Below are 19,521 nucleotides of genomic sequence, written 5' to 3'. Positions count from 1 at the left end.
GGGGGGGTCAGGGGTTCGATGGCGGCGGCAGCAGCGTTAGTGGGAGCAGACTGAGTTAGTGAGTTACGGTTCGTTCCTGCAGCAGCGTTAGCGGTGTTAGCGGGGGGAGCAGACTGAGTTACGGCTCTGGCAGCGTTGAGGTGGAAACGGAGGAAACGGAGCGTCTCACTGGTTTTATTGGAGGATTAAATATGTTTTAATGAGACTTTATTCCTAACTTATATTTAGAACTGCAGCTCGTCGTCACCGCAGACGGTTGTTAAACACGTCCAGCCAGAACCAATTTCCTGTTGTGGTCCAGGATCAGGATCAGGATCAGGATCAGGATCAGGACCTGGACCAGGTCCAGGACCTGGACCAGGACCAGGATCAGGACCTGGACCAGGATCAGGACCAGGATCAGGACCTGATCCTGGTCCAGGACCAGGTCCAGGTCCTGATCCAGAACCTGGACCTCAGACCGCCCACGTTGCTCCTCAACACTCTTTACATCCAGATTGTCCCGTTAGCCCCGCCCACAGAGACTCGTCTGATTGGCTCCCCAAGACGCACCTGAGTGACATCAAGGCGTTGCTGTGAACCGGTTCAGCAGAGACCGTGTTTGGGACCCGGGACCGCTGGGCCCCCCACGACCCGGAGACCCGGAGACCCCCCCCCCCCCCCCATCAGCTTCTGCAGCCGGTTCTGCTGGAATGTGGTTTCCGTGACCCGGAGAACCGGCAGAGGAATTAGTGTCCCAGCTGGTCCTGGTCCTGGTCCTCCTGGTCCTGAACCAGGACCAGGACCAGCTAACGCTACCGTCAAGCAGATTCTTCAGAAAAAACAGAAACAACTTAACTGAAGTGTTTGCTGTGTTTTAGCTAGTCATACCGGTGAGCTGGCTAGGTGAAGCTGCTAACGCTAACGCCACAGACGAGTTGTTTCTTTTTAAAACAGAAACAATCTTTTTGGACTGTTAGCTGCTAACTGAGCTAGCTCAGCTAGTTGGCCGGTTAATGAGGCAGCTAACGCTAGTTGTAGCATTAGCTGTGTCCATGTTTTTCCGCTAACTACACCAGTAAAGTCGTTAATGAGGCAGCTAATGCTACGGCTAAGTGGCGTGGTGATAAATAACCAGGTTCAGAGGAATTTTACAGGTTAAAGTATATGAAGACTTTAGTGACTGAGTCATGTGACCAGTTCTGGCTGAATGAGTCAGCAGTGACTTCTGGTTGCCCCGGCAACAAGAACCTCGACTTCAGAACCTTCCGGTTTGGCTGTGAGAAAAACCCAGATTTTGGCTTCTGACAAGGTCTCAAATAACTCTGATTTGTGATAAAACTGTAGCTCGTAGCAGAAAAACGAAAACATCGTGAGAGACACAGAACCCGGCAGATTCTGACAATCTTAATTTTATTCAGATATTCCTTAAAATGAGTGAGTAAGCTCAGTGTGAAGACAGAGTGAGATTCTTTTGAAGAAAACTTTTGATTACATTACAGTCAATGGGGACTGGGACAGGTATTGGCGCCGCTTTATCCTCCCCTGTTTAAATTTTGTGCATACCCCGCCTGTCAAAGTCACATTTTATGAATCCCAACACCTATGTCTACATTCTGACCAAAAATTATTTGTCTCCTTTTTACGGTTTGGCCGTGAGCTCGAGTTACAATGAATGACATTTCTACGTGCTGGTATGAGAAAGTTAGGTGACTCAGAGAAAAGGTGAATTTTGGCTTTTTTTTTAACTTTTTCCCATCCACTTTGAATGGGTTTTTTTGGTCGGTTCTTTGGGAATAACTTTGGGAAAAATGGGAATTTCAACACCAAAAGTCATAGCACACTATTCCGGATCGAGCCGCACGTTTTGATATATTATTTGCCTGAATAATAATGATAATAAACACGTTGGGTGACGAGTGACGGCCGCCGTCTCTGTCACAACAAAGGGGCTTTTTGAGTGACAGCTCATTGCCGTGACAACGGGGTGATGATGCAACATTAGCGTGTGAACGGAGTCGTGGATTAGACGCTGTCGCGGCGGCGGCGCTGCTCCTCCTGGGGGTCAGAGGTCAGATCAGGTGGAGCTCCTAGACTTTCCTGGTTCCAGCGTTGAGTCGGGTCCTGGACCGGTGGGGAGACCTGGTCCTGGGACCTGGTCCGACCAAGACTCGGTGGCGGGACCAATCCCAGCAGAGGAACTGGTTTCATTGCCGTTTGCGTGTCGCTGGTCGTCCGTTAGCGTCTCTGCTATCAGACTGATTAGCTTGGAGGCTCGGAGCCGTTGGTCCGATTCCACGGCCGCTCCTCTTCTAACCGAGACGCTGAAGCAGAACTCTCCCAGAGGACATTTGCATTCATTGCCTGAACGTTTGCTCTGTAGGGAGAAGTTGGCCAATAATGTGGAAAGACATTAGAGGCTACATTTGCAGCCGAGGACCCAGTTCTTTTTTGTGTTTTTGGTCCAATATGGATGTAAAACATGTGGGGTTGCCGACCGCTGGGCTAAGCTAACCCTAACCGCTGGTCTAGACGTTCCCAGGCTTGATAATGTCTGGGAGAGGAAAGAGACCCCAGACCCCCAGGAACCTTTGAGACCGACGCAGAACAGGTAGCAGTAGCTTCCTAGCGCTAACTCAGGGTCTACAAGGTGATGCCAGCGGAGACGAGCTGGTTTAGTGTTGGATGTTTAAAGTTTTATTGACCAACACTTTTCCACGTGACCCGTCTCTGATCCCAGACCAGTTTCGGTGTGAAAGCAAAGCCCCTCGTGTGCTAACAGGCTAACAGGCTAACGGCGGCGGTCAAGCGTGGCGGCTAGCAGGCTAATGTCCTGCTAGCGTCCTCGCTGCTCCGGATCTGCCCCCTGGGGACGAAGTAACTGGAGCAAAGAAACGGAGGGATGGAGGGATGGAGATTCAGCAGAGGAGGACGAGTGGCTAACATGACAGGCGTGGAGGTTAGCGGGGGGGCGGGGGACCCAGAACCAGATCCAGGCCTGCGTGGCCTCGGGGGTGATGGAGATGATGGAGGAGACGACTCCAGCGGCTGAAGTTTCACCTCCTAACGAGTTTAACGTTTCACCTCCTAACGAGTTTCTTCCAGAACTTGAGAAAGATCCGCCGGCTCTCGGAGGAACTAACGACGTCTTCGCTCGGACGAACTTCCAGCGAAGCGGCGTCTCTGACGATGAGACGATAAACTGACCAGCGTTAAAGCTTCGCCCTGAAACACACAGATCCGGGTTCGTCCAGCTGCAGCTGCCGGAACTTCCTGTTTCCACTTGGTTCCTGTCGTGTCCTGGTTTCTGTTGAATAAATGATGGTGAAAACGTTGAGACGTCGTCGCGGTGATGATCCGTGTTCCATCCCATCAGTTCCAGGACAGAAGTTTATCTCTAAACGGATGTCTGGATCTCCCCCCATCCCCTAATCTCCCGCCTCCACCTGTCTGGCCCGGCCGGTCCTGGATCTGGGTCGAGGTCGGGGTAATGAGGTGATGAGGTGATGAGGCGAGACCCGGAGCCGAGGCCGTCTCCTCGTCTCTGGCCCGTGATGCATCTTCATTAGCGGCACTGCTGCCGTAGCTAATAGAATCTGCGTTGCCACGGCGACGGGACACGGCTGCTGCTTCCTGTCGTCACCAGAATCATTTCCAGCGTTTAGAGACCTGAGGGAAACAGACAAACTCCACATTTATCAATCTAAAATAAAAGAGAAGGAAGGAAGGAAGAAAGGAAGGGAGGAAGATGTTCAGCTTCCCATTAAAAAAAAATCTTTTATAATGAACGAAGGAGGAAGATGATTTATTTATTCCTGTTTGTCTGACTGAGGGAAGAAAGAGAGAAGAGATGGATGGATGTTATTATTTATTATATTTTTTATATTTATTATTATTGTTATTATTTATTATTAGTGCCACGGCCTCCAGCCAGGGGCACGACTCCTCCAAAGCTATGAAATAGCAAGGAGGAGGAATGCCTCTGGCCGGAGGCGAACGTGCGCGCTAAAACCCATCCGGAATGCATTGGGAGAACTTTGGGGCCTCACCACTCGCACACCGTTACTCGAAAAATTCTGAACCAAATTAGAAAGTTGTAGGCCCTGAATTTAACTACAGTCCTCTGGATTTTCAGAGCGATGGCACAAATAGTTTTTGCACGAAGTGCAAAAACATTTTCAAATTTCCAAACTAATGGGGAGATCATTTTCCCATGCATTCCTATGGCACCATTCAAAGCGGATGGGAGAAAAAAGACGAAATTCACCTTTTTTCTGAGTCACGTATCTTTCTCATACTTGCACGTAGAAATGTCATTCAAACTTCAAAACAGAGGAAAACGTCTCTTCTCTCTCTGAACCTGGAACTGTTTTTTCCTAAAATGTACACTTTTCAAGATATGAGCCCTTAAGCGAGGACTGGAAATCACTTTTTTGTCAAATCTAGAGTGGAGGTTCTAATTGATTAGAGTGTAAGAAACTTTCAAAAAATGAACATCATTTTTATTTGTAATTCGAGCTTACGGCCAAACCGTAAAAGCTAGAAAGATAATTTTTGGTCAATTCTTGCCACGGTCTCCATTGACTGCAATGTAAAAACAAGTTTTCTTCAAAAAAATATAATTTTTGTTTTCAAACTGCCGTTACTAACACATTTTAAGGAATATCTGAATAAAGCTAACATTTAGAGAACCTGCTAGATTCTCTGTTTCTCAAAATGTTTTCGTTTTTCTGCTAAGAGCTACGGTTTGTTCACCAGGTGGAGTTATTTGAGGCTTGTCAAAACCGAAAATCTAGCTGAGTCATTCCAATACATATACAGTAGCAGGCTTCCGGGTCATGTGACCCAGAACTGGTCACATGACCCAGTCAATGCACATTAGCCCCGCCCCTTCTTCTGATTGGCTGATACGTTATAGTCAAATATCTTTTGAATGGTTTGACATACAGAGTCATGGATGATGTCATATTAATCAGTATTGAGTCCTTGACCCTCCTCTTCCTCCTCTTCCTCCTCTTCCTCCTCCTCCTCCTCTTCCGCCTCCTCCTCCTCTTCCTCCATTTCCTCCTCCTCCTCCTCCTCCTCCTCCTCCTCCTCTTCCTCCTCTTCCTCCTCCTCTTCCTCCTCCTCCTCCTCCTCTTCCTCCTCCTCCTCCTCCTCCTCCTCTTCCTGGAAAGTCCTGGAAAGTCCTGGAAGGTCCTGGAAAGTCCTGGAAAGTCCTGGAAGGTCCTGGAAGGTCCTGGAAAGTCCTGGAAGGTCCTGGAAGGTCCTGGAAGGTCCTGGAAAGTCCTGGAAAGTCCTGGACGGTCCTGGAAGGTCCTGGATGGTCCTGAAAATCAGGTCCTGGAAGGTCCTGGAAGGTCCTGGAAAGTCCTGGAAGGTCCTGAAAGGTCCTGGAAGGTCCTGAAAATCAGGTCCTGGAAGGTCCTGGAAGGAAAACTGTGACTGGCACAGAAGTCTAATAACAGAGCACCGCTCTGCTTCAGATCTGCAACTGGCCGATACGTTATAGTCCAATATCTTTTGAATGGTTTGACATACAGAGTCATGGGTGATGTCATATTACTCAGTATCGAGTCCTTGACCCTCATTGGTGCAAATTAGCCCCGCCCCTTCTTCTGATTGGCCGATACGTTATAGTCCAATATCTTTTGAATGGTTTGACATACAGAGTCATGGGTGATGTCATATTATTCAGTATCGAGTCCTTGACCCTAATTGGTGCAAATTAGCCCCACCCCTTCTTCTGATTAGCCGATACGTTATAGTCCAATATCTTTTGAATGGTTTGAAATAGAGAGTCATGGGTGGTGTCATTGGACTCGGTATTGAGTCCTTCACCTTTATTGCTTGTAAAATGTACACAAATGTGCAGCAGCCCGCCGTGGCACTCTCGAAATTTCTGCGAGGAAATTCTCTAGTTATATTTATTATTATTATTATTAGGGCCCGAGCACTGAAGGTGCGAGGACCCTAATGTATTTGTGGTGTTTACTATTCTAATTATTATTATTATTATTATTATTCCCGCTGGAAATAAATTGCCTTTTTGGAGGCCTTAAAATGCTCGAAAACTCATCAAATTTTGCACACGCTTCCAGAGTCGTGAAAGATTACGTATTTTATGGGCGACAGGTCATGGGTCCACAAGAATGGGCTCTGTATCACCTATTTTATGTTTTTTGAAGAGCCCCACAATATGGTTTGACTTACAGCAATGACCTTTATGTGTCTATTATATCTGACAAAGCCCTACAAAAAAGTCTCTTGGACCCATGCTCTAAGTTACACAGGAAGTCCGGCATTTTGAACAGAAAATGTCATTTTTTATGAATTCTGGTCATTTCCAGGCCTCGTACTTTAAGGAACTCCTCCTAGAGATTTTATCGGATTGGCTCACAACTTGGTTTGTACAATCTAGACACATGGACGATGGTAAATTACGAAGCTTTTAAGTTTTTACCAGAGGGCGTGATCGTAGTGATCCGGCGAAGTTTGAGGTCATTTCTAAGGCTCGCCATCAAACATCAATTGGCTGTAATTCAGCAATACATTATTTGATGTGGTTGAAAACGTATGTGCATGATTGTAGACTGAGCCTGAAGACATCTATGGTGAAATATTCAGGATCGGTTGTAGCGCCACCTGTTGGCACCAGGAACTGTCATGTCTTCTAGTATGCATCTGTACTCCAAGCGCGATGAGCGGATGTTTAATCAATAAATTTGATATTTCATGGTTTGCATTAATGGGCGTGGCAAGATGGCTCAACAGCGTCCCCTAGGAAACTTTTCTCTGCCATAACTTTTGAATGGTTTGACATAAAGACTTGTGGGTGGCGTCATCGGACATTGTTTTGAGTCCTTGACCATAATTGGTGCAAATTAGCCCCGCCCCTTCTTCTGATTGGTCGATATTTCATAGTTCTTATTTTCTGCCATAACTTTTGAATGGTTTGAAATAGGAAGTCGTGGGTGGTGTCATGTCTGATATGCTTATGGGGGGCGGTGGCCGTGAGTGCGAGGGCCCATTCATCGCTGCTTGCAGCTTTAATTATTATTATTATTATTCTTCCGAGAAATGAATTGCCTTTTTGTAGGCCTTAATATGCTCGAAAACTCACCAAATTTTGCACATGCTTTGCTTCGCTTTTGCACAATGCTTGCAGCTTTAATTTATCTTGTATTTGTAACTCGGGTCTCGGGTCCAGGATGTTGTTAAAACCTCCCGTTTCCGACCTCCAGTTGCCGCGGCAACGCAGATCAACTCCTCCGGGTTTCTGAGGTTCTGGTTTTATTCATTTATTTTTATTTTATTTTCTTTGTTTGCACTTACAAACATACAAGCATCGAAAAGAAGCAGTAATAAAACAAAGTTAAAATGTGCAGGAAAGATCATGAAGCCCAACCTTCTTAAACCTATAATTACAATTAACACTTTACACACAATTACCACAATTCCTCACACACATGTGCATATTTCCATCGTATACAAATAAGTGTTAAACAGCAGAGAACAATAGTTTTGAAAGAAAAGAAAAATATATTTAAAAAATAATAAAAAATAGAGATACATATGCAATACCAAATGATACAAAAGTGATTAGAACATCTGTAAGGATTTTTTAAATTTAATCTTAAATGTATTTAAAGAGAGACAGGATTCTGTTAAATCTTTTCTACAGAAATGAATGTGCAAGTCATTCTTCCCTCTTGTAAAATGTTCATGGTAATGGGAATTAAACTCAAAGTAACTTTGAAAAAAAATGGGTAAAAATGCAGGAATTACTTTATACATAAGAACTCCTATTTGAACCCTAACCCTGACTCATAAATGGGGAGAAGTTGCAATTGTTTAAATACTGACTCCGTTGGGGCTAAATAGGAAGAGCTGGTGGCAATTCTAACCAAGGATTTCTGAGGTTCTGGTTCTGGTTCCGGGTCGGCCCACCAGAACCCCCCCCCCCCCCCTCAGAACCGCCGGGTCGGTCCCCCAGAACCGCTGACATCAGCTCGTTTCAGACAAGCGTTTCCTGCTGAGTCGTCAGGAACAACTCGTTCCCTGAGTCGGGTCGGCGGCGCCAGTCCGATGAAAAAGTGCTGGTTCTGCAGGAACCGGGCCGTCAGAACCGGTCCTATGGACTCATCCTGACGGGTCATCAAACATTCAGAACCTTCTCCAGGGAAAGGATTTTAACTTTGTCTCAATTATTCAGGGGGTTCTTCTGCTCCCAGGAGGCCCGGCACCGGCCCGCGGGCCTTTCAGGGCTGGCAACGGCCCACATGACGGTCCTGAGTCTGAGAATCAGAACCACGATGTAATTTTTTAAAACAAAACTCATCTGGTCCAACCAGCGTTTAGCGTCTTAGCTTAACAACGACGGCCCGTCTGACTCCGCCCACTTTCTCCTTCCTCCAAAAAGGGGCGGGGCCAGCAAGTCCAGACCGGTTGGAACCAGAACCAGGTACCGACGTCCCGACCACTCGGGTCCAGTTTCTGTTTGGTGACTGTAGTTTCTGTTTGGTGACTGTAGTTTCTGTTTGGTGACTGTAGTTTCTGTTTGGTGACTGTAGTTTCTGTTTGGTGACTGTAGTTTATGTTGACTGTAGTTTCTGTTTGACTGTAGTTTCTGTTTGGTGACTGTAGTTTCTGTTTGGTGACTGTAGTTTCTGTTTGGTGACTGTAGTTTCTGTTTGGGGGCTGTAGTTTATGTTTGGTGGCTGTAGTTTCGGTTTGGTGACTGTAGTTTCTGTTTGACTGTAGTTTCTGTTTGGTGACTGTAGTTTCTGTTTGGTGGCTGTAGTTTCTGTTTGGTGACTGTAGTTTCTGTTTGACTGTAGTTTCTGTTTGGTGACTGTAGTTTCTGTTTGGTGACTGTAGTTTCTGTTTGGTGGCTGTAGTTTCTGTTTGGTGACTGTAGTTTCTGTTTGGTGACTGTAGTTTCTGTTTGGTGACTGTAGTTAATGTTTGGTGACTGTAGTTTCTGTTTGGTGACTGTAGTTTCTGTTTGGTGACTGTAGTTAATGTTTGGTGACTGTAGTTTCTGTTTGGTGACTGTATTTAAAGTTTGGTGACTGTAGTTTCTGTTTGGTGACTGTAGTTTCTGTTTGGTGACTGTAGTTTCTGTTTGGTGACTGTAGTTTCTGTTTGGTGACTGTATTTAAAGTTTGGTGACTGTAGTTTCTGTTTGGTGACTGTATTTAAAGTTTGGTGACTGTAGTTTCTGTTTGGTGACTGTAGTTTCTGTTTGATGACTGTAGTTAAAGTTTGGTGACTGTAGTTTCTGTTTGGTGACTGTAGTGTCTGTTTGGTGACTGTAGTTTCTGTTTGGTGACTGTAGTTTCTGTTTGGTGACTGTAGTTTCTGTTTGGTGACTGTAGTTTCTGTTTGGTGACTGTAGTTTCTGTTTGGTCACTGTAGTTTCTGTTTGGTCACTGTAGTTTCTGTTTGACTGTAGTTTCTGTTTGGTGACTGTAGTTTCTGTTTGACTGTAGTTTCTGTTTGGTGACTGTAGTGTCTGTTTGGTGACTGTAGTTTATGTTTGGTGACTGTAGTTTCTGTTTGGTGACTGTAGTTTCTGTTCTTTGAGGACCGGCTCCTGGAGGACCGGGTCACTGGTCCTCTGCCGGGCCCCACATGTGGCCCCGGCTCGTCCTCCCGGATCAGAACATTGGGTTCCTCCGGGTCCGGATCAGGACCAGGACCTGGACCTGGTCCTGGTCCTGGTCCAGGTCCAGGTTTTGGACCTGGTCTCTGACTTCTGGTCCGGTGTTTTTAACTGGATGGTTAATGAGGTGTAGGAGTGAATAAAGTGTTTGTCGCTTCACCACTAATGGACGGAAAATACCTCCCGTTCTGACCTCCCCCCCCCCAGAACCAGAATTAGACTTCACCCCAACCCCCCCCCCCCCCCCCCCCCCAAACCAGAACTAGACCTCTGGTCCCCCCTAAACCCCCCCAGAACCTCTCAGAGTTTCCAGCTGAACCTCGAACCTCCAGCGTCTCAGATTTATGTCGTGTTTCCACTCGGCCGTCTGCCGCTGATTTACACCGCAGCGGCGGCGGCGCGACCTTTCACCCCCGTCACCCTCGTCAGCAGCAGCGGCAGCAGCAGCGGCAGCAGCAGCGGCAGCAGCAGCGGCAGCAGCAGCAGCGTCTCCTTACCCTGTTGAGCCGCATTTTGTAATAACGGTGCCTTTTGTAATAAACGTCCAAAATGTAATAACTTTTTCATTTCATTTTGTAATAAACTGCCCCATTTTGTAATACATTTTTTTAACTTTTATTGCATTTTTAAGATTATTATAAAATGCACTTGCAACTTTTTTATTTTCAAGGAAATGTAATAACATGGTGCATTATGTAATAATACCTAATATTATTGTTTGTTTAACAATGAATTTATACAAGAGTGACTTTTGTCTAGTTAGTGCCACGGCTGCAGCAAGGGGCACTCCTCCTCCAAAGCTATGCAATAGCAAGGAGGAGGAATGCACTAATGTTATCCTGCGGGTTTATTTATTTTTTTCTTATTATTTTTTATGCAATTTCCCTTAGAGCTATGTAGCCCAATAAATCTATATATAAAACTCCAAATATAACTTTAGTTGCCTATTTGAAGTTTGGAATTATATAGGCCAATAACAAACAAATAAACTCTGCTTTAGAATTGTTATTACATAATGCACCATGTTATTACATTTTAGAGAATAAAAAAGTTGCAAGTGCATTTTGTAATAATCTTCTTAAAATGTAATAACTTATTACATAATGTGGCAAAATGTATTACAAAATGCGTTGGGGCAGTTTATTACAAAATTCAGCAATTTATCACAAAATGAAATGACAAAGTTATTACATTTTGGACGTTTATTACAAAATGCGTCTCGTTTCCCTCCAGAGTGTAACGTGATTATCAGGCACCTCGGTTTCCGCCGGGACCACCAAAATTCATCTCATTTAATTTAATACAATATATTTAACAGATTTTCTCTCATCTATGTTCTAAAATTAAGTTAACTGTCAAGTTCATGTCCTGAAAACTTGTTATCCAATCAGAATCGTCTACGGAAGAGAATCAGGGCCAGGCAGGAGAAAAATAAAAATAATATTTTAGAGGAAGATTTTTTTTTCATTATGCACTTTGAGAAAAAAGTCGAAATGTATTTCAACTTTATTCTCGAAATTTCAACTTTATTCTTGAAATTGTATTTCAACATTATTCTAAACATTTTGACTTTTTTGGCTAGCTTGATAGCATCGCTTTTTTCAAGGCGGCCTTTCACAGAAAAAATTCTAATAATAAAAAAATGGAAGACCAACTCCAGAACGGGAATTAAAAGAAAAGGTTAAGAAAGTAAAAAGGCATTTCAAGACGATCAGCGATATCCCTGGATGACGGGCTGTACGAAAACAAACAGGCCGAGGTGGTAAATAGTCGTGAGTCAGGGTCAGCGGAGGTCACGCACTGGCAGCACCTGCAGCACCTGTAGGTGCGTCAGGTGCCTCACCTGCTCCAGCTGCCCCAGCTGCTCCAGGTGCGTTAGCTGCTCCCGCCGGGCTCTGCCCTCCTTTGTTCGGCTCCTCTTTTCTTCTCCGTCAGACTCTGTTGACTTTCCCTCGGCTGAGTTCGTCCTGATCGAGGACAACCTTCATACGGGACTTTTGTCTGATTCCCACAAGGAGACGCATGAAAGAACCGCTGCCCGCGGAGCAACAATACGCCGCCCGCGGAGCAACAATACGCCGCCCGCGGAGCAACAACACGCCGCCCGTGGCGGTAAACACGGCCAGGAAACTCCCTCGGCTGGTTTTATCTTCTCCACTTTCAAAGTGCTGATTCGGGTTTTCTAAACCGCCATTTATCTGACACCAGTGGAGTGGAGGTCTGATGTTGTGTGCAGCATCCTCTGCCGGTGGTGAAGAGCATCTCTGAATGCACAACACCGGATCCTGCAGTGTGGGAGTGAGAGGGGCAGGGTAACGGCCCGGTCAGGGTAACGGCCCGGTCAGGGTAACGGCCCGGTCAGGGTGACGGCCCGGTCAGGGTAACGGCCCGGTCAGGGTAACGGCCCGGTCAGGGTGACGGCCCGGTCAGGGTAACGGCCCGGTCAGGGTGATGGCCCGGTCAGGGTGACGGCCCGGTCAGGGTGACTCCTCTCCCTGGCCCTGCCCCTTGGTGTGTAGGTCTGGTGTTGGTGTGGAGGTCTGGAGGATTCGGCAAGTGTTTTGTAGACCAGATGTGGTCCAGAATCCACTAGACCAGGGTTGTCCAAAGTGGGTCCTCGAGGGCCGCTGTCCTGCATGTTAGATGTTTCCCTTCTTTTATCAAACCGTGATACAAGGAGCTGTGTCATCAACAGAACTATCCTGACTTTGATGACCAGGTGGTGACGACCGTTAATTAGAATCAGGTGTGTTGATGCAGGAAACAACTAAAACATGCAGGAAACAACTAAAACATGTGTATGTATGTGTGTGTGTATACATGTGTATTAGTTCAATTCAATTTTATTTATATAGCGTCTATTCCAACATAGTTGTCTCCAGGATGTTTCCAGAACCAGAACATAAACATAAACCCCCGAGCAATTATTACATAAACACTGGAGGTAAAAACTCCTCTTTAGGAGGAAGAAACCTGGACCAGAGGGGGGGGGGGACCGCAGGCAGGTGGAAGCAGCAGCGGGATGACCGGGGGCGTATTCATGATAATAATGAGCTATAAGACAGTAACCCGTTAGCTCAGAACCGTCCCACCAGAGACACATGTTGGATTCCGTGTCACATCTGTCTCTGGTTAATATTTCAGCTGCTCCGGCGGCGCCGCCCGCTTTAGCCTCGGCCCTCGTTAGCGTCTATATTTAGCTGCGGCGTTGGCCCGCGGACCGCGGATTAATGACCCTGAGGTCGGGGGGAACAGAACTGGGCCAGATCTGGCCGGGTTTACGACCCTGAGGTTCCAGGAACTAGTCTGTCCCACATTTGGGGGAATACAGGATGTTTTATTCATCAGATGCTGATGTTCTGTTCATGAATGATTCAGCAGATAATTATACTGGATCAGCATACCCGTCACATGACCCAGAACCGTTCTGTTCTGACAGATCCCTGTTCTCTGTCTGCAGGTTCAGCTGATCACCAGTATTGATCCCTGATCCCTGGTTTCTGTCTGCAGGTTCGTCCTGGTCTTCAGCTGTCTGGTTCTCTCTGTCTTCTCCACCATCCCGGCCCACCAGGACTTCTCCTCCCACTGCCTGCTCATCCTGGTGAGAACCGCCTAGCCTAGCCTGCTAGCCTAGCCTGTAGCCTAGCCTGCTAGCCTAGCCTGCTAGCCTAGCCTGCTAGCATCCTAGCCTAGCCTGCTAGCCTAGCCTGCTAGCCTAGCCTGTAGCCTATCCTAGCCTGCTAGCATAGCCTGCTAGCCTAGCCTGCTAGCCTAGCCTGCTAGCCTAGCCTGCTAGCCTAGCCTGTAGCCTAGCCTAGCCTGCTAGCCTAGCCTGCTAGCCTAGCCTGCTAGCCTAGCCTGCTAGCCTAGTGTTTTCTCACACATGAGACCGTAGAACAAGAACTGGCCACGCCCCCGTGATGTCATCAATCACAGACAGATATTTGACCAGTCGATCTGAAACCAGAACAGCCATTTATCTAGCTTTCATGCTAACAAGCTAAAGTGGCTAAAAACCCACTTGCGCAAAATGGTGAAAATTGCGGCACTTATTGCTCGGCCGAACTTTAAGGTAGAGACAATTCAAATTTACAAAGACTCGTGTCAATTGCTACTAAAGGTCCGTACAACCTCATTACGCCGATTAATACAGGTTTTGCGATATTTAACTTTCAATTTAAAAAAAAATACATTTTATTTTGGACGCTTGTTGCTAGGCAACATGTTATCGTACAGACATCATTCCAACGTTGAAAAACGTTGACGGTGCTGGCCACTACGGTTTTTGAGATATACAACTAGGGCTGGGTATCGATTCAAATGTCAAGAATCGATTCGATTCCGATTCTTAATTTTCAGAATCGATTATCATGATTCGATTCGATTCAATTCGATATTGATTTGGCTTAGTGTTATTTAAAATGTTTTTTGAGCTGTTGCCTGAATTATATGACTGTAAAATAACTAGTGAAATAATAATTTCACAATAATTATTGTGAAATAACTAAGAAATAAATAACTCAAACAGGCCTTTCAATATCCATTTAAAGTGCAAAAAAGAAAGAAATTGCAACAGTTCATGCAGTAAAGAAATCATTTCAGCTTATCTAATTTATTCTGTCACCACACACACATGTTGCCATGAAGCACCTGCATTTTTCAGAAGTGTCACGACAAACTGTGTGTCCGACTACTGGGATTAAAGTTCACCTGGTGAAAATGATGAAAAAAATCGATCTTTAGACATAAGAATCGATTTTTAGGAATTAATATGAGAATCGATTTAAGAATCGGAAAATCAATTTTTTCAACACAGGCCTATATACAACTATGCTTATTTTGATGCTAACGGAACTTTGGACGCTTGTTGCTCGGCAACGCGATATGTAGAGACTTTAATCCAACGTGTAAAGACTCGGCTTGCTGTGGACGACAACATATTAAGTTTTCATTAGACTTTTGTTTAAAGCTTTTGAGATATTGAAGCCAAACTGTCCCATTCCACCCGACCCCGACCCCGACCCCGGGACTTCTGCATCAGCGGCTCCTTTGTTGGGGCGTCGGCTCCGACGGCGACTTCCTTTCTCCTCTGAGTTCTGGTGAGGGGCGAGCGGGTCTTAGACGGGTCCGTGACGGGTCCGTGATGGGTCTGAGAGTCTGAGAGTCGCCCCGGGTCGGGGATCTGCGGCAGACGGAGCGGCCGACTCTTAAAAGCCTGGACTGAAAGGAGGTCGTCCTCTTTTGTCGGCCGGCGGCCCGAACAAAGGACGGCGCTCTAATTACCTAACGGAGACTGAGCGGAACTGGAGCAGCAGTAACTGGTGGTGAAGATGAAGATGAAGACATCGCTGCATCACTAGTAGACCTGGAACCAGGACTGGAACCAGGACTTGTAGACCTGGAACCAGGACTAGTAGAACTGAAACCAGGACTAGTAGAAACCGTGACTCTTGTAGCTCCACCGTGACCTCTCTGCTCTCTCTTCCAGGAGTTCGTGATGATCGTGGTTTTCGGGATGGAGTACCTGGTCCGGATCTGGTCGGCCGGCTGCTGCTGCCGGTACCGGGGTTGGCAGGGCCGGCTCCGCTTCGCCAGGAAGCCCTTCTGCGTCATCGGTGAGCTGTGCCGTACAAGTTCCTACTTCTCAGGAACTAGTTCAGAGTTCAGTTCACATCGTTTAAAAATGAACACGTTCACGTTCATAGTTCACCATTTTCATTTTGAACTAGGTGCAGCAGGGGGACTAATAATAATAATAATAACAATAATAATAATAATAATAATAATAATAATAATAATAATAATAATAATAATAACAATAATAATAATAATAATAATAATAATAATAATAATAATAATGATAATAATAATAATAATAATAATGACTGGGGTGGTTTGGGGCGGTTGGGTCGTCTTGGTCTTTCCTGATCACTTTGTTTGATTATCAAGGACTTGCAGATATTTCCTCCCACTGGACGGATGCTTTAACTCCACATGACGTTTCAGATGTGAAGTTGACGAGGCCGACGCTCGGACTAGTTCTCTCAGACATCTTTGTCACAGAAAGGTCAGATTTTTACCGTCGGACTCTTTGGGAGACGATGTGTAAAATTCCCTCAGATAAAGATCAGGATCATCATCTGCGTCTGCAACGTCTCTCTCTCCACCGGTCGTGTAAAGCTGCACCGTTGCCCCGGAGACGGAGCCCCGTGGTAGGAGAGTGTGCGCTGCATTGTGGGTAATGTAGTGTGAAGTCGTCGTCTCGTCCAGTATTTTAAGTGAAATGTATTCCGTAATAATTGGACCTAAACATTGAAGCTGAAACTCACATAATCTGGAAAGTTAAGATTCCAGTTCCTGATCTGCAGAATGAACAAGTTTATGTTCTAGTTCTTTATTTGCAAATATGTTGCGTTCAGTTCAACGTTCTCACAGAAATGAATAGGGTTGTGCAAACAAGGGTACCTTACGATTCGATTTCGATTATTGGAGCTTCGATTCTTCGATTCTTCGATTATAACGATTGTCGATTCGATTCGATTATTGGTGCCACGATTCTTGGATTATTGTGATTTTTAATGCTTTTTTCCATACAAGATTGATTTTGTCTTCATCTGTGGCTACATTTGTAAATAAATATCCAATCAATGAACTCAGTTCCTCTAACAACACTCATTAAGTAAATAACAAGGTTTTTTGAACATTTGACATGTATTTTTTATTTTATGACTATGTAAACATTGTCTCTTTGAATTCCTTAACTTTGACCAGGGAAAGCTGCACTTGCATGAGAGCGCCCTCTATTGGCGGAAAACACTGAAAACGGTCAAGCCCTGGATTTAATGAGTTCATTAATTCAAGTAAACCAGATATGTACTTAGTGTAAACATATCTGCCATATTTCAAGTGAACAATAAGAAATGTGCATTCTTGAAAATGAAATGATTCAGCAGCTTATTCAGTCTGGAATCTGGATAGGATAACTTAAAAAAAATAAATAAATAATTCATTGATTCCAAATCGTCACGTGACGCATCGCGATGCATCGACACATCGATGAATTGCACCCACCTCTAGAAATTAATGTGTTCAATGAACTGGTTCATGCACATCACTGTCTGTGAGTGGAAACACGACCACGACCACCGACCGCCGACCCGGACCAGGATCCTCACGAGGAGGTCACGTCGACCCCGGTCTGGTTTCTTCCTTCCAGTGTTTAGACTCTGGGTTTCCTGGAAAGAGCCGGAGCCGGTTCCAGCCGGTTCCAGGACCGGGTTACCGGGAGGTTTTGAGGTCACGGTTCCTGCCGGAGGGAATGTGAGCAGAAAAACAGAGTCGGGGGAAACGTTGGCGTTGGACGTGAAACCACAGAAACCCAACACTCCGTCTCTCCGTCTCTCCGTCTCTCCGTCTCTCCGTCTCTCCGTCTCTCCGTCTCTCCGTCTCTCCGTCTCTCCGTCTCTCCGTCTCTCCGTCTCTCCGTCTCTCCGTCTCTCCGGCAGAGACCTTGTAAGGAAGCGTCGCCGGCGGCGACGGGGAGGAAAGTACAGCTGCTGCTGCTGCCGTTTCCACGGTTACGGACGGGAACGAGAGACTAAACAAGATAACGCAGAGCCAAGGACACAAGAGAGAAGAGACCAGTCTCTGCTCCTCCATCCGACCCGGAACAACAGGAACAACCGTGTAGCACGGCGAGCGCTACGGGGCCCAACCGACAGGATAGAGAGGACACAGAGTTTAGCACCTTTTATTTCACTGGAACCTCACACCCAGGACACACGTGCACAAGCACCACACGATCAGCAGCTTCTCCGTCTCAGCAGCAGCTTCTCCTCTGATAAGGCTGGCAGGGTGGAGAGGCTGACGGGCCACACCTGTGTCCCGTCAGCCTGAGTGGCTGCATGGATCACTCCTGCATCACTCCTGGATCACTCCTGGATCACTCCTGTATCACTCCTGTATCACTCCGGATTCAGTAAAGGTTTCTCTCCTCACCCACCGTGTTCATGGAAGGTGCGTCACAGAAACCGGAGTAGCGGAGAGGCCGATGTTTCCTCTCGACTAGCGGCGGCTCGTTACTGTAATTGTGGTTCGGTGGTTTCCGTGGGAACAGAGTCAGATGTTTTCATGTTCCTGCATCCGTCCGTCCGTCTGACACCCAAACACCAGCGTGACCTCGCTGTCCTCGTGACTCAACCACGTGATTCAGGTCTGTGGAAACACCAAGAGGGAAAGACATCAGCAGAGGTCTCAGAGAAGCTAAAATCATGTGAACAACGCTAAGTACCCCCATGTAGATACAAGGCAGGTTCATCAGCATAAAACATGTTCATGTCCACAGCAATTCAAGGTGTTTCAATTCAATTCAAAAAGGTGTTTTTAAAGTCGGTTTCATGGTCCACCTTCGTACCCGTAGTGTCCACAGACACTCCTGGCCGGTGTCGTGTAAGAGCTGCAGGCGAACCTTCACTGGACCGAGCGTTTCCCCAGGACGTTTGGGCGTCTGCGACAGCTGTGTGACCACCAATCATGACGGCTCAGTTAACCCCAACCCCCAGGAAACCACGCAGCGTTCACACGGAGGACAGATTGGTCCGGTTTTATGGACGCGTGGACGAGGTGGAGGTTGGCAGAATGGAGGACTTGGTGGAGGAACAGATGCTAAAGGCAGCTGGCCGTCGGCACTGATGGAGGTCACACACCGGGAACTTAGTGTCCACTAGAAACCCTGTCCACAAAATGTGGCCACACTGTTATCGACATTGAACCATGACTGTAAGATGGTTTATTTATTGACTGATGAGGCTTGTGAACCCGTGGCTGACGTGAAACTCCAGCTTCCTCCCCCTGCAGGGCCGACACCTTGGAACTAGGGATGGGCGGTACGGACTAAAAAATGTATCACAATCATTTCTGGCATTTATCCCGATAACGATAAAAATGACGATAAAAAAAATACCAATTCAACTCCATCTTTGTAACTATAAATCTATCTCTCTCTCAGATCCACCATGTTTGTTACACAAAAACCTCATCAACGGGAATTTATTCTTTCTTTCTTTCTTTCTTTCTTTCTTTCTTTCTTTCTTTCTTTCTTTCTTTCTTTCTTTCTTTCTTTCTTTCTTTCTTTCTTTCTTTCTTTCTTTCTTTCTTTCTTTCTTTCTTTCTTTCTTTCTTTCTTTCAGGCTCATTTCCTTCCTTCCTTTTTCCCTTCCTTCCTTCTTTCCTCCTGCTCTTTCCTTCCTTCTTCCCTTCCTCCTTCCTTCCTTCCTTCCTTCCTTCCTTCCTTCCTTCCTTCCTTCCTTCCTTCCTTCCCGTACGTTGTGCGTGGATTTAACGCAGAACCATAAATCAGTTTTACACAAAAACGTCATCAACAGGAATTTATCGTTTTTATCGTGAGATACAAATTCTAACCGTGAGGAATTTTTTTGACGGTTTATCGTGAACGGCAAAATATCTCCCATTCCTACTTGGAACAGACTTCAACCACGGGAACTCCCTATGGGGTAGTTTACAACTGAATGATATTCATGCCGAATGCCCCGATAGCGGCATTTGGCCACAGATCACATCTGACTGTAAATACCCTTTGATTGCTTTTTGTCTTTCACCTTTGGCTTCTTGATTCTTGCCTTTTGTACTTTGAACTTACTGTATAAAAGTCATGATTCCAACCACTCTGGGTCAGCACACCAACCCAGACACGCTCTGTAGGTCTGCTCACCGCCGGCTACTGAATAAACTCTCTACACCACAGACTAAAACTCTCTACACCACAGACTAAAACTCTCTACACCACAGACTAAAACTCTCTACACCACAGACTAAAACTCTCTACACCACAGACTAAAACTCTCTACACCACAGAC

General features: G+C 46.0%; 1 protein-coding gene across 1 annotated transcript in view; it reads left to right on the top strand.

Moving 5' to 3' along the window:
- Positions 1 to 19,521, top strand: part of LOC133446136 (potassium voltage-gated channel subfamily KQT member 5-like) — a 47,478-nt gene that overhangs the window by 9,945 nt on the left and 18,012 nt on the right. The window contains exons 2-3 of the mRNA XM_061724012.1: positions 13,157 to 13,247; positions 15,135 to 15,261. Coding sequence (XP_061579996.1) covers positions 13,157 to 13,247; positions 15,135 to 15,261 — 218 coding nt within the window. The remainder of the gene's footprint in view (positions 1 to 13,156; positions 13,248 to 15,134; positions 15,262 to 19,521) is intronic.

Source organism: Cololabis saira, chromosome 1 (genome assembly GCF_033807715.1).
Source record: "Cololabis saira isolate AMF1-May2022 chromosome 1, fColSai1.1, whole genome shotgun sequence".
NCBI lineage: Eukaryota > Metazoa > Chordata > Actinopteri > Beloniformes > Belonidae > Cololabis > Cololabis saira.
This window is presented reverse-complemented; position numbering and strand designations above follow the sequence as displayed.